General features: G+C 39.2%; 1 protein-coding gene across 1 annotated transcript; it reads right to left on the bottom strand.

The window, feature by feature from the left end:
- Positions 1–2,718: 2,718 nt before the first annotated feature.
- Positions 2,719–5,071, bottom strand: LOC147489993 (DNA glycosylase/AP lyase ROS1-like). Its single transcript, XM_086571057.1, is given in 9 exon segments — positions 2,719–3,146; positions 3,612–3,650; positions 3,729–3,846; positions 3,990–4,061; positions 4,151–4,305; positions 4,555–4,597; positions 4,690–4,726; positions 4,867–4,909; positions 4,912–5,071. Coding segments are annotated over 9 exon segments (816 nt in total). The 3' UTR covers positions 2,719–2,997.
- Between the last annotated feature and the right edge of the window lie 15,295 nt (positions 5,072–20,366).

Genomic DNA, 20,366 nt, shown 5'->3' with positions numbered 1-20,366 from the left:
ATATTTACCATTATATTTTAAATAAATATAAATAATGTATCATTATATATCAATAAATATCCATAATATCTACGATATTTGTCGATATTTTGGATATATCCATGATATTTACATATGAAACAATGTCAAATATCCCCAAAGAAGAGGATATATCCACAATACATATCTAGAAATTGAATATCGATAAATACCTATATCATGATATTTTGTACTATGGAATGAGGTACCGAGTAAATTTGCAAGATCACACAGATACTGTACATTTGTGCAGTGTCTTGACTTTTTGGTTCTTTCGTTATAAAACGACAGTGAGAAGTTGTACACAGATTTCTCGAGTAAGCTTTCTTCTGAAACATTTCCCACTGCTAATATAAGCACTGTTGCTTTGAACTCGTTGAAGTGTATCCTTCAAGTTACCTGAGAACCTAACTCCTTATATTAAACTCTTTGACAATACTTACCTCATAGTTCGTAACCTTTGTTTGATGAGTGAAGGGCAACACACTTGTTTGTTTTAGTTAAAATTTAGATTCATTTTATGTGAACAAATCTACCAATCATAAACACTTTTAGTGATTGTATGATACGGATTACGGAGTCATGAATGGAATACGGAGCAAGTTATGGAGATTTAACGATATGCAATTTCATGTATGTATTATTCATTCTACCTTAACTTTTATTTAATTAGTGAATTAGAGGTTAGCTACATTTTAGAACTATTGGATTTAATTATATGTGATTGTTCTGTTCGTTTGGATTCATTGTTTCTTTAAAAATATTGTGATTAATCATTAAACATAAAGTGTATACACTGTTATCAGACCCAGCCCAGACACCGACCCGACAAAGGCACTGGGTCATCGATTCAACCAGTGGGTGATTGGTTTAATCAGTGGGTCATTGCTTGGTGTTATATCATTATATTTGTTAATATACCTCATAAGTTTAGTATTGGCCGGCTGGTTTTAGAGCTAGTTTACTGCCACCAGAGTGACAGGCCAAGGTTCGAATCTACGTGTTCAATTTTTCACAATTTACTTTACAATTAAATTGTTTCACAAACTAACAGCACAAGTTGATGTATAAGTACTCGTTTGGTAGGAGATTAGAATGATTAGGTTTGTTAGTTGACTAGGTATGAAGTGCATAGAAGTGACTTGAGTATACAAATTTTGACGCAGCAGTATCTGCTTTTTGGTTACACAGAGTTCGGGTTGAGAGACACTATTGTAAGCTATGTTGGAAGGCTATGGAAACAGATGATCACCTAATGATCCATTGTGAATGGGCTAGAAAGCTTTGGTTTGGATCACAGGTGAGAATGAGAACAGATGAGCAGCAATATAGATCTTTGAAAAAAATGGATAGATCGAACAGTTTGTGAATTGGTGTATAACAAAGGAGGATCAAGATTTTAGGTTTGCAGGCTACTATAGTATCTTGTTGCTAAAGGAAATATGGTCGAGTAGGAACTCTCTCTGGTTTGAAAAAATGGCCCCTCAAAACCATTTGATTTATGAAAGAGCGGGAAGAAGGACTTTAGAGGCTCTTAATGCATACAATTCAGAAGAACTTTCTAACTCTTAGAATAATCTTGACAATGGCATTGAATTTAACTTTTCTGAAAATAGGATAGGGAATGTTACTTATTATGATTGGAATAAGACCTTCTTTGATGGTGCTTATGATAGGAATACTAGTCGTGGAGCTGCTGCAGCTTTGTGTCAGGACAAAAGTGGAAATATGTTGGTGGCAGTAGTAGCTAATGCACTAGAATCAGAGTGTATATATTGGAGTTGAGATAGTAGCTGAACTACTAAAGAGCCTGAAGCTAGATCATGTGCTTATTTTGGGTGACAACAAATACCTTATGCAGATGCTTAGAAATAAAAGAGCTGGAGCGGGATGGCAATTCTAGGAGTCAATAATCAGGAGTGCTGATTCTTTTAGATATGCAGTTTTGGATTCTAATGAACTATTTTGTTAGATTAAGAGAAATGATAATACTAGAGCCCATAAGTTATGTAAATTGGCTAAAAAATATGCGGGCATTGGCCCTCCTCCTGTATGGGTCTATGACTCAGTAACACCTTTAGGAAACATCTAATATGAGCAGGATTATTATCGAAAAAAATAAAATAAAATAAATCCTTTTGGTTTGCAATGGGATCAACACTAGGAGAGAGAGAAGGGATGGAGTTGGCTTTATCAGTACTAGCATTTTGGGCACGCGAAATTGAGAGCTGTCCAATTAACCAATCCACGAAAGCAAGCCCAACAAAAGACCAGTCAATGTGGCAAGGTTGATTTTTAAGAAATTACAACCGAAGCCCATTCAAAATAAGCGAAACCAAAACCTAGTAGCAAAAAGCCCATCGAAATTCCAGTAGAAGCCCAGCCTGCAATTGTTGACCACTCTAATTAGAGTTGAATATTACATTTACATATTTACTCTTGTCAAATACAACAAATTACAAATAAAATCAGATTAGATTGTTGTAAATAGAAAATATGAACGAGGGCAAATTTGGAAAACAAAAAATCCAGTCGACCAAAAACACTACTGTTGCTTGAAGAGTTTTCTTTACAGAGTAAAGATGTACGGTAGGAACCAAATGGGAATAAAGAGGCAAATACCTCATCTCCCTGTGATACATAAATTTATTTTTCTAAGTTAGCAGATTGTACACTGAAAATCAAATGGGAAGAAAGAGCTGATTACTCCCACCTGACATCCATGTGACGTCAACTACCTGTTGGATGAATGGCTCGATGTCGAGCAGAAATGAACTAATCATCTTACTGTTGACTATGTAAAACTACAATCCATTTTCTGATGGGATTTTTTTATACATTAGTTTTGCCTCTTTTTCTCTCATTGTCCAAGAACTCTGTGCTTGTCATTGCTGCCGAATGGCCTCCCATACTGAAGTTGCCATTAACTGTGTAGCAACTTTGGTCAGTTCCTTGACATCAAATAGATCCTGATCATCTTCACCAACTTCTTCCAAACCACTGATGACTACTTTTCAATTCTTTTCGCTTAATATTTGCTGCCAACCTGCTTGCCGGAAAGTGTAACCTAGCTAACAGAGGCTGCGGTGCACTAGTGTTTTGGTCAAACCCCCATAAGCAAACATACCCTGCATCATATTTAATTTCAGAAACTACAGCAAACGCTAAAGTAGTTGGTTTTTTCTAATCTTAGACCGAGAAATTTGAGGCAAAGTTGAGATCACATCAAAACTTTGGATGATTTTCATATTCCTTTGAAAGAATAGGATGAATCAATCACAGTAGCCAACTAAGATTCAGATGTGCAGCAGTCAGTCGATGAAAAATGAGAATAGGCCAACTAGAATGATCAGTCAGAGACATTTCCATTTTGTATGGATAACCTAGAGGTCTGTTGTGCTTGAAGTAGTACAGAAATTTATTGCATGCAAAGTAAGTTTATTGTCTTCCCTACAATAATTAATCCCAACTTATTTATTCACTTGCTTATGCATTCTTCATTTGCTTATGATAGATGATGAGCTTCAAAATTCAAAATCATAGACTTGCTTTAAATCTTTAATAGGTGTAATGATAAGGGTTGTCACCCATACCTCTCCAGAAGCAACTTTGAATTTGCTCTGTTGTTTGGCCTAGATTTTTTTTTTTGTCAAATTAGGTTTTTTCCCAATAATGAAATAAAAGGCTGGACTACTAAAAATGAATCATACCTTTAAATATAGTTGGTATGGAGGTGCCAAAAAAAAAAACAGTTCGCCGTGGCAGATTCCATAGCCAGGCTCTTGGAACATCAATTGGTTTAAGACTGGAAGCGTGATCAGCAAATACCTACAAGAAAATATTCTTTCTTTCAAAAAACATGTACACACGATTGAATTATTTGATGATATAGAATGAAAAATGTCAGAGAATATGGACTAGGTGTCTAGCAATTGCATTCTATACTGTGCCTTTGTTTAGTAAAGGAGTACCTCATTAACTTGAAAATAAGTGCCGCCATTGAGCGGAAAACTTCCCCTGCTTATCGCCGTCTTGCTTGGTATCTGGCAATGCATAACAAGTGTGAGTATAAAAACACCCACATATCAGAGATACATTTGGATTCTACAAGAACACAGTTGTATGTCCTTACAAGAAGTGTTCCTCTGACTGTTTGTGCGTTTGCTTCTCGTATACCGTTGCATGAGAAACATGTTTTCTCACTGCATAGGTCACCTGATATTTGTGAACCGCAACATCTTTCAGGTGGTTGAATGGATTCAGCAGTTTCACTTGACAATTTGTACAGAATTAGTCGCAAAAGGTTGGTAAAGTATTAGTTGTCCGTCTGAAATCACTGTGAGCAATATCATGAAATGGTTGTTGTGCTTTGATGAATTTGTCATCACGCAAACGAATGAACCACAATCATTTTTGGCCAAATAACAAAGAACTGTTTTATTATTTAAGTAAGTTTGACATACCACATGGTTTATTATGCAAGTGACTAACATGAAAACTGTTTTATTGGATCTAATGGTATTGCCTCCTTATAGTCAAGAAGATAAGAACAAACTTCACCATGAACTCTTTTATCCATCTGTAAACTAGAAACCTAAACCAATTAAAAGTTTTTCATATAGATCATGCAAGTTTTACCCTCAAATTGACTAGTGGATAGAAATAACTGACTCCTTTCAGAAGAGGATGCGAGCCTGGAAGTTCATAGCTACATCCAGCAAAAGATAGTGTAAGTTATTACTGGGAGTACAAGCTTCTCTCTACCAACTCTGATATTACTATTTTCTCAACTTCTCAATTGTAAATCGCGTGCATGTAGGAAGACGGTGCAACCAATAAACTACTTACACTTGATGCTCAGTTCTAAGTTGGCTCACATTCTTCAAATTTTTGTAGGGATAGAAGCGACTTTCGGAGTTAAAGCTACTAAAGCCTTTGACACGTCACCATCTTGGAGTTCCATGTTCTTTTGCATATAATTCAGAAAGTTCGATGCAAAGTCTTCTATGTTGAGTTTGATGGTTGGAATTTCATCGATCCTCATAAAAGGCATATATAAGTAGCAAATACTAAATTTCTTCATATTAAAATGCTAACTTACAGAACAGAGACAAATATTTTAATAAGTGGCTATTACCATATATCAAATAAACATAATAAACAAGCTAGGATTCAGAGTTGATCCCCCAACTCTTCTGTTACAAAAGGAAAACAATAAAACAAAACACCTCCACTCCCCCAACTCTATTACAACGAAAACAGACTGTTACTCTTCTTTCTTGTTCTTGTGAGCATAGTCGTTAAGACGATGCATATCCAACTCCTTCTTAGTATGAAACAGAGATCCGCACGCCCGTTTTGTTCCGTCATCCCAATTCTTAAGTCTTGTGCAAGCATACATCATAGTATTATGCATTTATTTCCTGTGGGCTTGTAGCCCTTTGTAGCTACCCACCGCCTTATTATTTTGGCACACATTGCAGATAATACTATGATGTATGCTTGCACAAGACTTAATGTTTTTTTAATTTTTTTTTACCCAATTTGCCATTTCTCTAAACTAAGCAAAGCGTCGAACTTCACTCTATCAAAAACCTGTGAGACACCATTCCATTTTATAGGGACCAAAACCGATATATATCGTTATCTTTCCGATATGTAATTTCTCTAAACTTGATCCGATTTTTCCGATATATATCGGTTTTGGGTATATCGCTATCTTTCCAATATGTAAACTCAGCCCCAAAGTTGTAACTTGCAAAGTTGCAAGTAGTGATGCCTATATGCCTAAATGGCTTGAAGATACTAAGATCCCCTCGTGTTCTTAGATTGTTGATGTCAGAAAACATAACTTGACTATAATATTTAAGGATGCATAATATATACTTTTCAAGTAACTCATAAGAGATTACGAGGACCATATAGCTTGAATGTTTTCTTCCATTAAAAATAAATAATTAAATAATAATTAAAATTAAAATCAAAATTAAAATTAAAATTAAAATTGGTGATCCCTATTTAGTTGTTATATACTCATAATCATGTCGAGATCAATAAAAGGCTGAAACCTCTCATGGCCCCGCCCATGAAGTTTTCATTACCAATAAAAAGGCCTCTAACTTAAGTCTTAAACACACTCTGCATAATGCTTCATCTTTAGTCCCAAACCCAAACTCCATTTGGTTGTGCACGCACTTGGACAAACAAATGGAAAAAACAGAAAAAACTGGAAGAAAAAAAAAATTGTAAAATCACAGACCTAAGTAGCTGAAAGTCTGAAATTAATACTTTTCATTGTTAATTAGAAACTTAAAACTTTTACATATCATGGCACCTAGAAATTTAGAACTATTACATAATACATATCATGGCACATGTCCTTGCTACTAATTGAGACTAGGGTGCATAAGAGTGTTGAAGCTTCAAAGAAATACCTTCAAGGGCACTTAGGCCTATTTCCATGGGTAGTCATTTCAAGATAGCACTTCCCACACATCTCCTTGTTGCCAAATGTACCAGGTGGAACACATTTGCATCACGACAAAGATGTAACACAAACTCTTGTGCGGTGCCTAATTCGAATGCGGTTTGCACCTTCCTCCACAAAGTGTTGGACACCGCGACCAACCATGAAAAATATCATCAACATCCTACAAAGTTAATTGACACCTTTCGATGATTTCTAGCCATCATTGGCATTGGCTTTTGCTTTTAAACAAAATTTTCACCACAATACAAAAGTAGCAAAGTGAAACCCGATCCATGATCACCTCTTTAAAATGGTCCAATTAAGAGTCGTGAAGTAATACTTAGGTCCAAAGATGGACTTGGGAATTCGGATCACATGATCTTAATTAAATGAGACAATTAAGGCATTTTATTTCACCTGTTATGCAGCACCGGAGGCAACAATTTTATGGATGGAGCAGGTGCCTTGACCGAGGCTGGGCTTGGAGCCTTAACAGGGGGCCTTGGCGGGGAGGCTTCACAGGAGGAGTGTAGGAGCCTTGACAGAGCTTTCACGTAAAATGTCTAATAAAGTACAAAGATCAAGCAGTAAACTCATTATAGTTAAATAAACACAACATTTCTTAGTTATGGAAACAATTCAGCGTACAAATCTGAAAAAGAGATTTGTTTTAATTTCGGAGTGGGATAGAGGACATCTACATTATGATTCCTCACCAGATATACCTACAAACAACGATTCCTCACCAGATACCTCCAAACAAGAAACAATCAGTACAAATCTGAAAAAGAGGGATAGAGAATTTTCTTACTTTCTCATGAATTTAAAACCCATTGTAAAAGAGAAGCTAAAAAAGGAACGAGGAGCTGTCAAGTGATATGGTAACACAAATCTGAAAAAGAGGGATAGAGAAATTTCTTACTTTCTCATGAATTTAAAACCCATTGTAAAAGAGAAGCTAAAAAAAGGAACGAGGAGCTATCAAGTGATATGATAATACAAGCAAGAGTGTACGTGGTATTTATAGAGGGAGTGAGAGGAAATAGTATTCATTGGAAGCCGAGGAACAGTGTACTGTATTGTCAGCTTCCCACATGGTTCCATAATGTATTGTTGTTTTCACTATATTTGGTGCAACTTTTTTCCTTGCTATTAAGGGTGGAATTTGAGCCGAGGGATCGGAGCTCGGTTTGGGCTTGGCTCGTTTAAGCTCAGCTCGAGCTCGCTCGTTTAACTATATGAGCTGAGCTCGAGCTCAAATTATAGAAGAATAGTAGCAGCAGCCTATCTAGTTGAGTGCATGTTTGCTATAAAAAAAAAAAAAAAAAAAAAAAAAAGAATTCCTTGCTATGGGAGATAGCAGCACTTTTCCTCTTCCTTTGGGGCTACCTTGCTAGCCATAACTTCAAACCTCCTCCTCCCTCTCTCCTCCCCCAAACCCTTTCTTTGGCTTGGAACCAAGGCCTGGCCTGAAGATAGTGGAGTTTCTAACTCTGGTTGTGAGGTTTTTGGGTTTAGCGGTGAACAGGGGGAACCATGAGCATCTCAACTGAGATAGAAATAGTCCAAAAAGAAGATAATAGCAACACCAATCAGATTGAGACCCTTCAACAGAACATGAAAAACCTGTTCTTTGGAAAGAAAAGGAATAAAGTTATAGAGCTCAACTGCATTAATATAGAGGAAACCGTCATTGAGGAGCTTACTCTGATTGGAAAGTTTCTTGGTAGATACCCACTAAAGCTGGAGGAGGTCGGAAAAGATATCCATAGAATCTGGCAAACAAAAGGCAGAATAACTCTTGAGCGCCTGGATAGGGAACATGTAAAGATGGTTTTTGAATCTGATAAGGAATGGCAACATGTGCTACATAATGGTCCGTGGATGCTGGAAGGTCAGGTATTCTTTGTAAAGGTATGGTGTAGAGGATGGAGTTTAGATGACTACCAGTTTGACCTAGTCCATTTCTGGGTACAAGTCTGGGATCTTCCAAAGGAAAGAATAAACAAGGTTAATGTCTGGAAGATTGGGGATGGGCTGGGGAAGGTCTTGGAAGTGGACATATCCTGTCCACTTGAGTTCAATCAACAGGTAGCTCGGATCCAAATAGAGATGGATGTTAAAGAAAGACTGCAGAAGGACCAACAGATCAAGTTGGAAACAGGAGAAGAGATAGTGGTTAGATTCAGGTATGAGAAGTTGGAGTTGTTTTGCTATTTCTGCGGTGTTATTGGACACGACCAGCTAGCATGTAGATTGCGCAATCAACACCGATATGATCTGATGAAATGTGGAGGATCTTTGAAGGATGTCAAACAAAATTTTAACAGCCAAATTAAAGCCAATAAGTTTTACAATGGAGTTGCTTTTACGGGGAAACAATCTCTCGTTATAGCTGGGATCCCATATAAGCTACGATTTGAAGAAACTCCGGCATCAGAAAGAATGATCTGGGAATATGGTGGCCGGAAAAATATGGTAAGGAATAAACAGGACAGCTGGGTAGGGCCTATGGCAGCTGACACAGGGGAAGAAAAAGTAAAAAACAAGGAAGGAGCAGTGGTGTCAGGAACAGGATTCAGAACTACAGTCTCAACGGCTACCTCAACGGATACCCCAACGGCTAGTGAGTCAAAGGTCGCCATGGGAGCTGAGACCAATTCAAATGGGGAACAAGGACATGGGCCTCAGGCCCAAAAGGTAGAAGTACAGAAACAGGGAAGTGGGCTAAAGGACCTAACTGAAAGGGGGAAACACCTAAGCCCACAAGTTAACCAGATGAGTCTAGGTCTCATGATGATGGATGCTCAAACGACTTTGGGCTTAGCCCACTCTGGAAATACTTGGGATAATAAGATGGAGGCCTCTCACATAGAAGCGGTTTGGGTTTTGGATACCGCTTATAAAGGAGATCAGGTGGAAGGAATGGTTGATGAGTGCGATAGGAGTAGGACAGAGGAAGATAGATTAAGTGAGCAGAGTGATTATCCATCTCCCAAAAAACCTACGCTTGTTTTCAAAAATGGTGCCTCGAGCCTCAAAAGATCTGTATCAGGCCAACCAAGCCAGAAGCTACATATGCAAGAGGACCAAGCTGGCAAGCAAGCAACCAACCACAACAGACCAACACGTGGTAGAGGCTTTAAACTCATGGTTTCTCGAGGTGGAAGAGAAAAGGGCTCCAGAGCTGAGCTTAAAGCAAGGCTGGAAAGAGACGAAAGGGAGCAAGGAGAGATCTTTAAAAGAAAAGAAAAGAGAAAATTAGATCTGAGTTGTGTCAAGGAAGGGGATATGGTGTTGAATGGGGGAGTTGGATGGGTTAGGAGAAGCAAAAGGGTAGTAGAACAAAGGTCAAAGAAAGCTAAGCAAGAGGCAGCTGAGATGAGAAATCAGGGGAAAGGGCACCTCTTGATTCCAGAAAATGCTTATATAGTGCAAGTATCGAGTGATTCAGCCATATCTAACTCCTCAGAGGAGTATATTGATATTATTTCTACTACAGATCCTACCCCAACTGCATCGGAGGAGACGATGGATACAAATAAAAATGAGTCGAATTTGAAGAGATGATTGGGGAACATCAAGTACCAATGGAATTTTATTTTTTGGATAATGAAGAGGAGCTGGAAAAAGAAGGGGGAAATCAGAATCAAAGGGGTAGACATGGACATGAGGAAGAGCTAGTAATCCAACCAGCACCGTTGGCTATCGATGACTTAACTGTGGATAGAAATGAAGTCCAAGGAACACAAAGGACACAGAGGGAACAAGGATATGCTGGAGTGAGCAAGACATGTTCAGAACATAGGATGGAGGAAGAGCAAAGCATGGAGAACTCTTACAGTGGGGGTCTGGATACTCCTCCAGGGTTCGCGGTGGCTGTCCCATCACAGCTGCCTTGGTATCCATGACGATCCACGCCTGGAACTGCCGGGGGATAGGTACCACCACGGCGATTCAACAATTAAAGGACCTGATGGGTAGGCACAATGTAGATATAGTGTGTTTGGCAGAAACTAAAGCTAGCAAAGAGGGTATTGGTAGGTTAAGTAAGAAGCTCAAGCTGAGTGGATATTTTGCAGTTCCTGCGCAAGGTGTAAGTGGAGGTCTGGCAATTCTATGGAAAGAAGGAGTGGACATAGAGATTCTGGGGGCATCTCGCAATCAAGTCACAGGTAAAATTTCAAATTATTTCAGTCCTGTTGACTGGTTTTTCTCTTTTGTTTATGGGGAACCAGCTGCTCACAATAGGAAAAAAGTTTGGGATGAGTTGAGGGGACTAGCCCCTCTGATTCCTGGCCCTTGGGTTTTGTTTGGTGACTTTAATGCCATAACTCAGTTGAATGAGAAGGGGGGGGAGTATCTTTACCAAGAGTATGCAGGAGTTCAACAGCTTAATTAATGATCTTGGCTTGGTGGACTTGGGTTTTAAGGGACCCAAGTTCACCTGGAGCAATAATCGTAGACCTGGAGCCCATGTTCTTGAAAGGCTGGATAGAGCTTTAGCCTCTCCTGAGTGGCTAACTCTGTTCCCTCATGCCCTTGTCCAGACTGTGGCCAATGCCTCCTCTGACCATATTTCTCTTATTATTAAGATGGTTAACAGGGAGGAGTATAATCCTAGACCTTTCAAAAAATTTAATATGTGGCTTACTAATGATATGTGTAGACCTGTGATAGGAAAAGCTTGGGATGCTATAACTCATGACCTTCCTGATAGCAACTTGATACATAAGCTTAACAAAACTAGGGTGGATCTGTCTGTGTGGAATAAAGTTGTGTTTGGTAATATTTTCTCGAATATCAAGGCTACTCATAAGGAGCTGGACAAGGTCTTGGCTAAGCCTTTCTCTATTGAGAATTATATTAAAGCAAAAGAGTTGAAAGAGACTCTGCTGGACTGGTATGATAAGGAGGAGGATTTTTGGAAACAAAAGTCCTCCACTAACTGGATTAAGGATGGGGGAAAGAATACCAAATTCTACCATCTCTCAACTATATATAGAAGGAGAAAAAATAACATTGAGAAAATAAAAAATGAAGATGGGATTTGGCAGGAAGGGAGAACTGCTGTGGGAAACTCTCTCAACCACTATTTTTCTGAGATTTTTCATTCTGATCAACCTGAAAGGGATGATTAGATTATGAATCTGTTCCACAGAATAGTGAGTGAGAGAGAGAATGAGATTCTCATTAGTGTCCCTAGTAAGGAGGACATTTGGAAGGTGGTGAATAAAATGGGCAGCCTTAAAGCTCCTGGTCCAGATGGTTTTCAAGGTGTTTTTTATAAAATGTGTTGGGACATTGTTGGTCCAGCTGTGGTGGCTTTTGTGCAAGACTTCTTTACCAATGGGCAACTTAATCCTAGTTTCAACGAGACCTACATTGCCTTGATACCTAAGGTGGCGAACCCTGATCATGCCTCCAAATTTCGTCCTATCAGTGTATGCAACTTTGGGTACAAGATTGTATCAAAAGTTCTTGCCAATAGGCTGAAAGGGCTGTTGAACAGGATTGTGTCTCCTTTCCAAGGGGCCTTCATCAAAGGAAGGAGCATTGGGGACAATGTAGGTCTTGCCTGTGAGGTTTTCCACAATATGAAAAACATGAAACATAAGGGAGAGGGATGGTGTGCCCTTAAACTAGACATGGTCAAGGCCTACGATAAGGTGGAATGGACTTTTGTGGATAACATCTTTGAACAACTTGGGTTTACAAACAAGTGGAGAAGCATGATTCACCAGTGCTTATCCACTATTTCATTCCAAGTTATGCTTAATGGATCTCCTTTGGAGAAGGTGATTCCTGAGAGAGGGCTGAGACAAGGGGACCCCCTATCCCCATATATCTTCATCTTGATCTCGGAGGCCCTCTCAAGGATGATGCTAGAGCAGAGGTCAACAATGAGCTTCATGGTGTTCGGATAAGGAGAAATTCTACGGCCCTAACACGCTTGCTCTATGCTGATGACTTAAACTTGTTGCTTGGGTTTTGGTTGGAACTGGTTGTTGAGGATGGATTGTTGGTTTGGAGGGGTTATTGTTGTTTTGTTTGGGTGATGGTAAGGTGCTGCCAAAGCTTGAGAAGGCTTTAATGGCGCCGAACGCCATTACTGTGATTCTAGGGTGGGGCGATTTTTGGTAGTTTGAACTGTTTTGGTTGTGTCTTTGAATGTTGGGTTGTTGTGGGTTGATTGTTTGATGAATGGGGGTAGTGAGGAGGCATGAATGCTGTTGGAAGCTTGTCGCAGCCATTAATGGCGGCAATGAAGGTTCCAGATCCAGTTTTGGTTGAGGATTTTAAACTTAAGAATTGAGTTTTTGGCTTTTAGTAAAGTTGTAGGGTTGGTGTTGGGGAGTGATTTCGGTTGGTTGAAATGGGAGATGGTGGTGGCCGGAGATTGGTGGCTGCTGGAGGAAGGAGATGACCGGCTGGGCTTGGGCCTGGGTCGGCTTCTCTTGGGCTTGGGTCAAGACCAGGTGGGTCGGTTTTGTTTAGGCCCGATTCTAGTTTGTTTAGTTGTTGGGCCGGTTTTGTTTTAAAGTTCTTGGGCCCTAGCTTGTTTTGTTTGGGGCCAGACTAATTTGGCTTAGCCTATGGGCCAGTTCAGTCTAAAGTTTTTGGGCCCGATTATGTTCTAAATTGTTGGGCCAGTTCTAATATTTGTTTGGTGGACCAGTTTAATTTAAAGTTTTCGGGCCGAACTCAGTTGTGTTTTTGGGCCAGTTTCTAATATTGCTTGGGGCCAGTCCATATAACTTAAAATAGATCCAATTGGGTCAGGTAGAATAAATAAGTTGGTTTTAAACTTTCGGGTTCTAAGGTTTGGGCTTGGCCAGTTGGGTCCGAACCATTATCTTAGTCATGAGCCCATGAACCATGCACATTGACCTTAGCCATGAGTCATGGCTATAACCCTGAACCTGTCGAACATGGAAACGACAGTTTGGCTTTGACCATGACATGTTGACTTTGACTTTGACCTTGATATGTTGACTTTGACCATGCCAGTTTGACTTTGACCATGACGTGTTGACTTTGACCGTTGACTTTGACCATTGACCGTTGACTGTGGAATGTTGACTGTTTTCCAGTTTTTCACATATTTGATTATATGGACTAATATAGTAATAAAATATTGTCGAACATTATATAACGTTGTTTGTCATTATCTAATTATGATTCGACGTGAGTAGTGTGTAAAGCATATATATATTGGGCTTTGATTGTGGATTGTAGACTGTATAATTGTGCTACATTTTATGTTGTAAATTGCATGGACAAATTAAATGTTAAAATGCTGTGGAAGCTGATATAAATTTAGTTGTCATTATCTAATTAAGATTTGACGTGAGTAGTGTGTAAAACATATATATGTTGGGATATATATATTAAATGCAATAGTTTTGGAGACATAAATGTATAAACACTCCATTATTTTATATGTGAGATGCTACTATGAGATAGTATAGTATGTGGGGATATTTGCCCACGGGAGTGTGGCGTAGTGCAATAATATATTGGCACGTGAAATAATAAAAGTGGTTACGAGATATAATTGAGATATTTCTAAATAGTGCGGCTTAGTGCAATAAGGTAATTGACCTGCACGTGATATAGTGGAATTATTATGAGTCATAGATGGATGACACTTGAATAAATTACGTAACGAAAATCCTAGAACCTGACTACCATAACTCATGTGATTGGCCCTTCTGGCGTTTCAGTTAATCTGAATGGCCTTCGGGCGTAAGTAATGTGATTGGCCCTTCTGGCATTTCAGTTAATCCGAATGGCCTTCGGCGTAAGTAATGTGATTGGCCCTTCCGGTTTTTGTTTAATCCAATGGCCTTCGGCGTCGTAATGTGATTGGCCCTCCCCGGCGTTTGAAAAAGCTGAATGGCCCTCCCGGGCGAGCCAAATAGTGGCTTGATTATTTCGCTCGCAAAATAGAACGATGACGCGATATTTTATGCGAATAGTGGCATTACTTACATAGATTTGGCTTCCGTGTGAGGATTTACGGTGTCGCGCATCCCGCCGTGGTAGTTTACGCCACGAGTGGCTCATTATGTAAGGGAGGCATGTGGATGTACATGTTCGGCGTTGGGTAGCGATTGTGGTAGCCAGGAAACTAGTAAGACATAGATCTGACGTGATTTTAGGGACACGCAAAGAAAACCTTAACTAATATAATTATGGTAATATGTTGGTAAATGATATATCTCTAGATAGATGATTGTATATGTTTGGTTGGTTAGTAGTTTAGTTAGAACCTAAGACGCCTCGTGGAGGAACTAAATGCTTTTTTATTATGCGTATGGTATGTTGTATTAGTTGTTGGAAGTTAAGGCGCCTCAGTGGAGGAACTACCTGCCTAGATTATTGTACTTAAGGATGTTGTATTAGTTGTTGAAAGTTACGGCGCCTCGGTGGAGGAACTAACTGCCGTATGGTTTGTGTATATATTTGTATAAGAATATGTTGTATTTTAGAGCTACTCACACCAAAGATTTTTATAATCTCAACCGATTTGCATGTTTGCTTATCGGGTGTATGCATTAAATGAACACAGTTGATAAGTCTTGACAGGTTTAGTGTTGAAGAAGATTGGTTGCTGCTTGTGGTTTGCGTTAGCGTTGCATTTCAAGATAGGTTTTGTTTTCCCTTAAGGTGATATAGATTTTCAACAGGAAATATTATTTGTATTTTCATTTGTAATTTTAATTAAAGAGTTATTGAAAAGAGATTTGTAACCTAATCTTATTTGATGAATTTTTGTAATGAATATGACATTTGTTTAATTGAAATTTTTATTGGTTTTTAATTATCCGCATATTTAAACCGCTTTTATGGGTTTTGGGAGTTGAGAGTCGCCACACCTCTGAGATCGAAGAGTCGGGAACAAATAATGTTTTTCCGTTGCCGAAATTCGGGTGTGACACTCATCCAAGTCATTATCCAAGCCACCCCTATATGTCATGTCTACTTACTTGTTGCACATTCTCAACATGTAACAAGATAGACAAAACTTGTAGGGATTTCGGTGGAATGGAACAGGATCTATCAAAAGTGTTCACACCATAGGGGGGATCAGATTTGTAAAGAGCAAACTTGAAGGGGGGCCGGGGCTCGGGGAAAACAAGAGATATGAATGTGGCTATGTTAGCCAAACTACCCTGGAAAGCAGCCACAGACATTCATTCTCTGTGGACTAGAACAATGTTCAGTATTTATGGAAAGAAATGGATAGGAGATGTGGAGAAACCTCCTGATCAAGCCTCCTACTTCTTGAAGGGCATACATCAAACTTTTAATTCCATAAGTGGGGGGCTGATATGGAGAATAAGACAGGGATCTACTACTTCCATTCTGAAGGATCCATGGCTAAAATGTCTTGATAAGCCTGTGACTCTAGAAGAATTGGGAGTAATGGATGACTCTCTGTCCAATTTGCATGTGTCTGACCTCTTTCTGTCAGATAATAGTGGATGGGACTCAGCCAAACTTAATCAGCACTTCCACCCATTCATATGCCAGCTGATTCAAGAGATTGTTGTCAAACCAGAGGGGGCAACAGCTGATAAAATGATATGGGCTATGGAAAGGTTTGGAAAACTCACTGTTAAGTCTGTCTATAATTTTCTGAGGGGAAATAAAAACGCTGAGATGGGGCAAAGTTTTGGTATGAACTGCATAACTCTTAAACAAATATGGAAAACCCCTCTGCCTGCCTATATCCAGATGTTTGTCTGGTAAGTGTATATGAATGTGCTCCCTCTAGGAGACAGGCTGGCTGAAAAAAATATGAAAGGGGATTTCACATGCCCTTTTTGTTACAAAGAGCTTGAGACAGCTGAGCACTTATTCTTTAATTGTGACTGGACTAGAGCGGTATGGTTTAGCTCACAAGTGGGATTGCGAATCAATCACTTCCAGCAACACCAAGACTTGAGGGAAAGAATTGATATGTTCCCCGTCCCGTGCCATAGCAAAACAATGAGATAGCCTTGGCTGGGACACACATCATGTACCGATCCAACATATTTGGAAAGCTAGAAATGAAGCCAAATTTGAACACGTGGGAAGGGAAATAGGGATCGCGATCATCGACCGAAAGCAAAGGATTGGCGCAAGTGCTTGAGGGCTTCGGAGAAGCTTCTCTAAACCCTCTAGAACCTTCTCTCTCTGAATATGATTTGAATAATATGTTTCCTATTATACCAAATGATTGTATAGTGATGAGATTTGATGCATCTTTCTGCAGGAACACAAGATGGGCAGGGGCTGGAGCAATCGCCAGTAACAGCGAAGGGGATATAGTTGGAGCTGCAGTAAGGAGATTCAAGGCTAGGGAGTCAGGGGAAGCAGAAATGGTTGCAGCTGAAGTGGCAGCTCCGTTGGCAAAACAGCTGGGACATAGCAATTACGTTTTGGAAGGTGACAATCGGGAAGTGATCAAAGCGCTTCAAGGAGATGACTACCCTTGGTTCCTAGAGACGCTGAAGACCTCTATATCATATAACATTTTGGGTTTGAATTCATGTTCTTTTGTTTGGAGAAGTAGGACTTTTAATGGGGATGCAGACACCCTAGCAAAATGGGCTAACCATCAGCTGGGTGGGTTTGATCTTCCGAAGTGTATGCTTGCTCAGAATTGTTTTCCTGTTCATCTTTAGGTGGTTTTATCTAATCTAAGTCGGCTTATATCGAAAAAAAAGCTCGAGCTCAAATTAAAGCTCGTGTAACAAATGAGCTTGATGAAGCTCGGCTCGTTTAGCTCAAATAGCATATTTATAGTGTAAAATAACCGAGCGGCTCGGGCTCAGCTTGGGCTTGGCTCGTTTAAGCTCGGCTCGAGCTCGCTCGTTTACTATATGAGCCAAGCTCGAGCTCAATTTAAAGCTTGTGTAATTAGCGAGACGAGCTTGAGCATGGTAAAGCTCGGCTTGTTTAGCTCGAATTCCACCCTTACTTGCTATCTCTTGGCTCAATGAGATTGTCTAATTAAGTAAAATATATCTATGCCTTGATTGCCTTCGCAACTCACAAGACGCGGATTTCGTGTATCGGGACTATTTTTTCATTTTTGTTAATGGTGACAAGTTGTTATTTCCCCTCAAAGTCACCTATATTGAAAATGCTATGACACCTTCCATCAGTTAAGTAGATTGCATTTCCAAAACTACCCTTACCATTTGTTTCTAGCAGTTTCATGCGTAGTATTCAATTCAATAGTCTAGCGTGGCTACTTACCCACATCAAAATAAAGTCCGTCGTCAATTTTAGGTATACCGTCAATATTATATATTAATTAAAACTTTATTCAATATAGTTAGAATCGACACACTGCATTGATGATCTTGTGCAAAGAATCACCGAGTTCTCAAAACCAATTCCAAAATCATTAATGGATTTAGAATCAAATAACAAATTAAACGATATGATCATTCATGGAAAATTTTCCACAAAAATCTAACAACTAACATAAAAATTAACACAAAAATCAAAAACAATTTCACCCCTTTTTCTTGCTATAAGAAAATTTCTTATAGCTTCTATATCAGAACCCATTCACATGAACTCCATCGAAATTAGAAGTTCCCAATACCCCATTGAAATTAGCAGTTACGAACACTACCAACCCATTTTCATGAAAGCTTCATTCCCAATTCATAACATAGCAAAAATCATGCTCAATGGGGTAGTAAGCAGGTTCCATAGATAAAACAACAATGACTTTGATGTTTGAACCTGCATGGGCTTTAAGAAAGGGCAATTTTGTATTTCCATGAGACTACAAAGAGCAATTGGGTTCTAATGGATCGAATGGGATGAAGACAGCCACATGTTCTTTTGATTAACGGTCATGATTGAATCAAGTTGTTAACACACATGGACAAGTAAATCCACGTAGGAAACTGCTCCAAGAAGAACTAAGGGTATTTGGGGAAGTTCAAATAACCTAACTGATCGAACTGACCGAAAGTGTTCGTTGGCAACATCATTTGTGTGCCAATTTTGCATTGGCTTGTACTGAAATCGGAATAAAGTCTTTGCAACCATAGTACAAAATATCCCGATATATCGCGATATTTGGGGATATCTATCCAGATTTCAGAGAAAGATATATAAATATCATGATATGTTCAGAGATATATACGACTTTAAATATTGGTGATATTTCGATGATATTTGCGATATTTGGAGATATTTGGCGATATTTTGTGTATATAACAATTTTATTTAATATTTACCATTATATTTCAAATAAATATAAATAATGTATCATGATATATCAAGAAATATCCATGATATTTGTCGATATTTTGGATATATCCACGATATTTGCATGTGAAACAATGTCAAATATCCCCAAAGAGGGAGATATATCCACGATACATATCCAGAAATTTAATATCGATAAATACCCATATCTTGATATTTTGTACTATGATAACAATAACACTAGGGGCTCATTTTTGCTGCAATATTTGTAGGCTTAGTTTGCTTCTGGCCTAATTAGTATGTGCCACGTGTACATTCAATAGAACAAAAAGTAAAACAAAAACAGGTTACTGTTCTTAATTACAATTCTTTCTATTTTGCCCTCTCCTTCTAGGGGTGGGAATTTGGCCCTAACGAACCTAACCGGCCCTGACCGACCCGACCCTAAGCCCTATAAATCCCTCACAACTAAAGCCCTCACAGAGTTTAGGGCAGGGCTGACCCGACCCTAAGGCCTTCTAGGGCAGGGCTAGAGCTAAGGTTCTGAAACATAGGCCCGACCCTAATTCAGCCCAAACTAAGCCCTAGTTATAGTTTTACATTTTCACTATAAATACATGTACCATAATTGTCCAACTCTTTGTTAAATATTTTAATTAAAATAACATTGTCCTTTGTAATTTATCACTTACACCCAAGGGTACTTCCAATAACTTGTCTTATATAACAAAAACTTGTCAACCTATCTAGCAGCTATGAAAAACAATGAGCACTAGCCTAATAAAAAAATAAGACTTTATTCCTTTGATCATCAAATCAAAGTCTAGAACTTATTATTCTCAATTTATTTTCCCACTTACTTCTTATAAATTATATTTTTATTCACATCCAAGCCAAGTCTAGAACTAAAGGTTTCCATTCACACCATTAAAGCGAAATACAGAGCAGACATTTGTAACACAGAAACCAAAAAAACAACCTTTGTCTGAAAAATGGCATTTATAGAACGAAAAAAATATATAGGCCCGGTCCTAAAACCTGACCCTAAAACCCAGTCCTAAAGCTTTTAAAGAGGGCTTAGGGTAGGGTCAGGGCTTGAGATTTAGACTTGTGACCCGGCCCGACCCGACCCTATGCTGACTTTAGGGCCGGGCCGACTCGACCTTAATATCTAAAGGGCTTTTAAATGTTTAGGGCCGGGCTAGCCCGACCCGGCCAATTGCCCACCCCTACCTCCTTCCACCTCCACCACCACCACCACCCATTTCATCTCTCTCTCTCTCTAATTATCAAATCCAACCCACCAGCAAAAATGAGAAAAGCTTCGGTCCTCAGCGCTTAGGACCGAAGTGCGTCCAAAGCGGCTGAGGACCACACATTTGGTATCTATATCAACATTTTCACCCAAAAAGTCTTCAAGAAATTTAAAAAAAAAACAAAAAATACCAAATGTGTGGTCCTCAGCCGCTTTGGACACACTTCGTGTTGGCGTTATCCCTCACATGAGGAGAGAAAACGAAGTTCATTCTGCGTGGAAATGTTAGAGCGCGACCCGCCCCCATGCCGTGGAAGATTTCCAGTACCTTCAGCGCGACCCGCGCTCGACTTGGTCTTGCCCGAGGCGCGACCCGTACCCAAGTCTATTTTCAGA

Source organism: Coptis chinensis, chromosome 7 (assembly GCF_015680905.1).
Source record: "Coptis chinensis isolate HL-2020 chromosome 7, ASM1568090v1, whole genome shotgun sequence".
Classification (NCBI taxonomy): domain Eukaryota; kingdom Viridiplantae; phylum Streptophyta; class Magnoliopsida; order Ranunculales; family Ranunculaceae; genus Coptis; species Coptis chinensis.
This window is presented reverse-complemented; position numbering and strand designations above follow the sequence as displayed.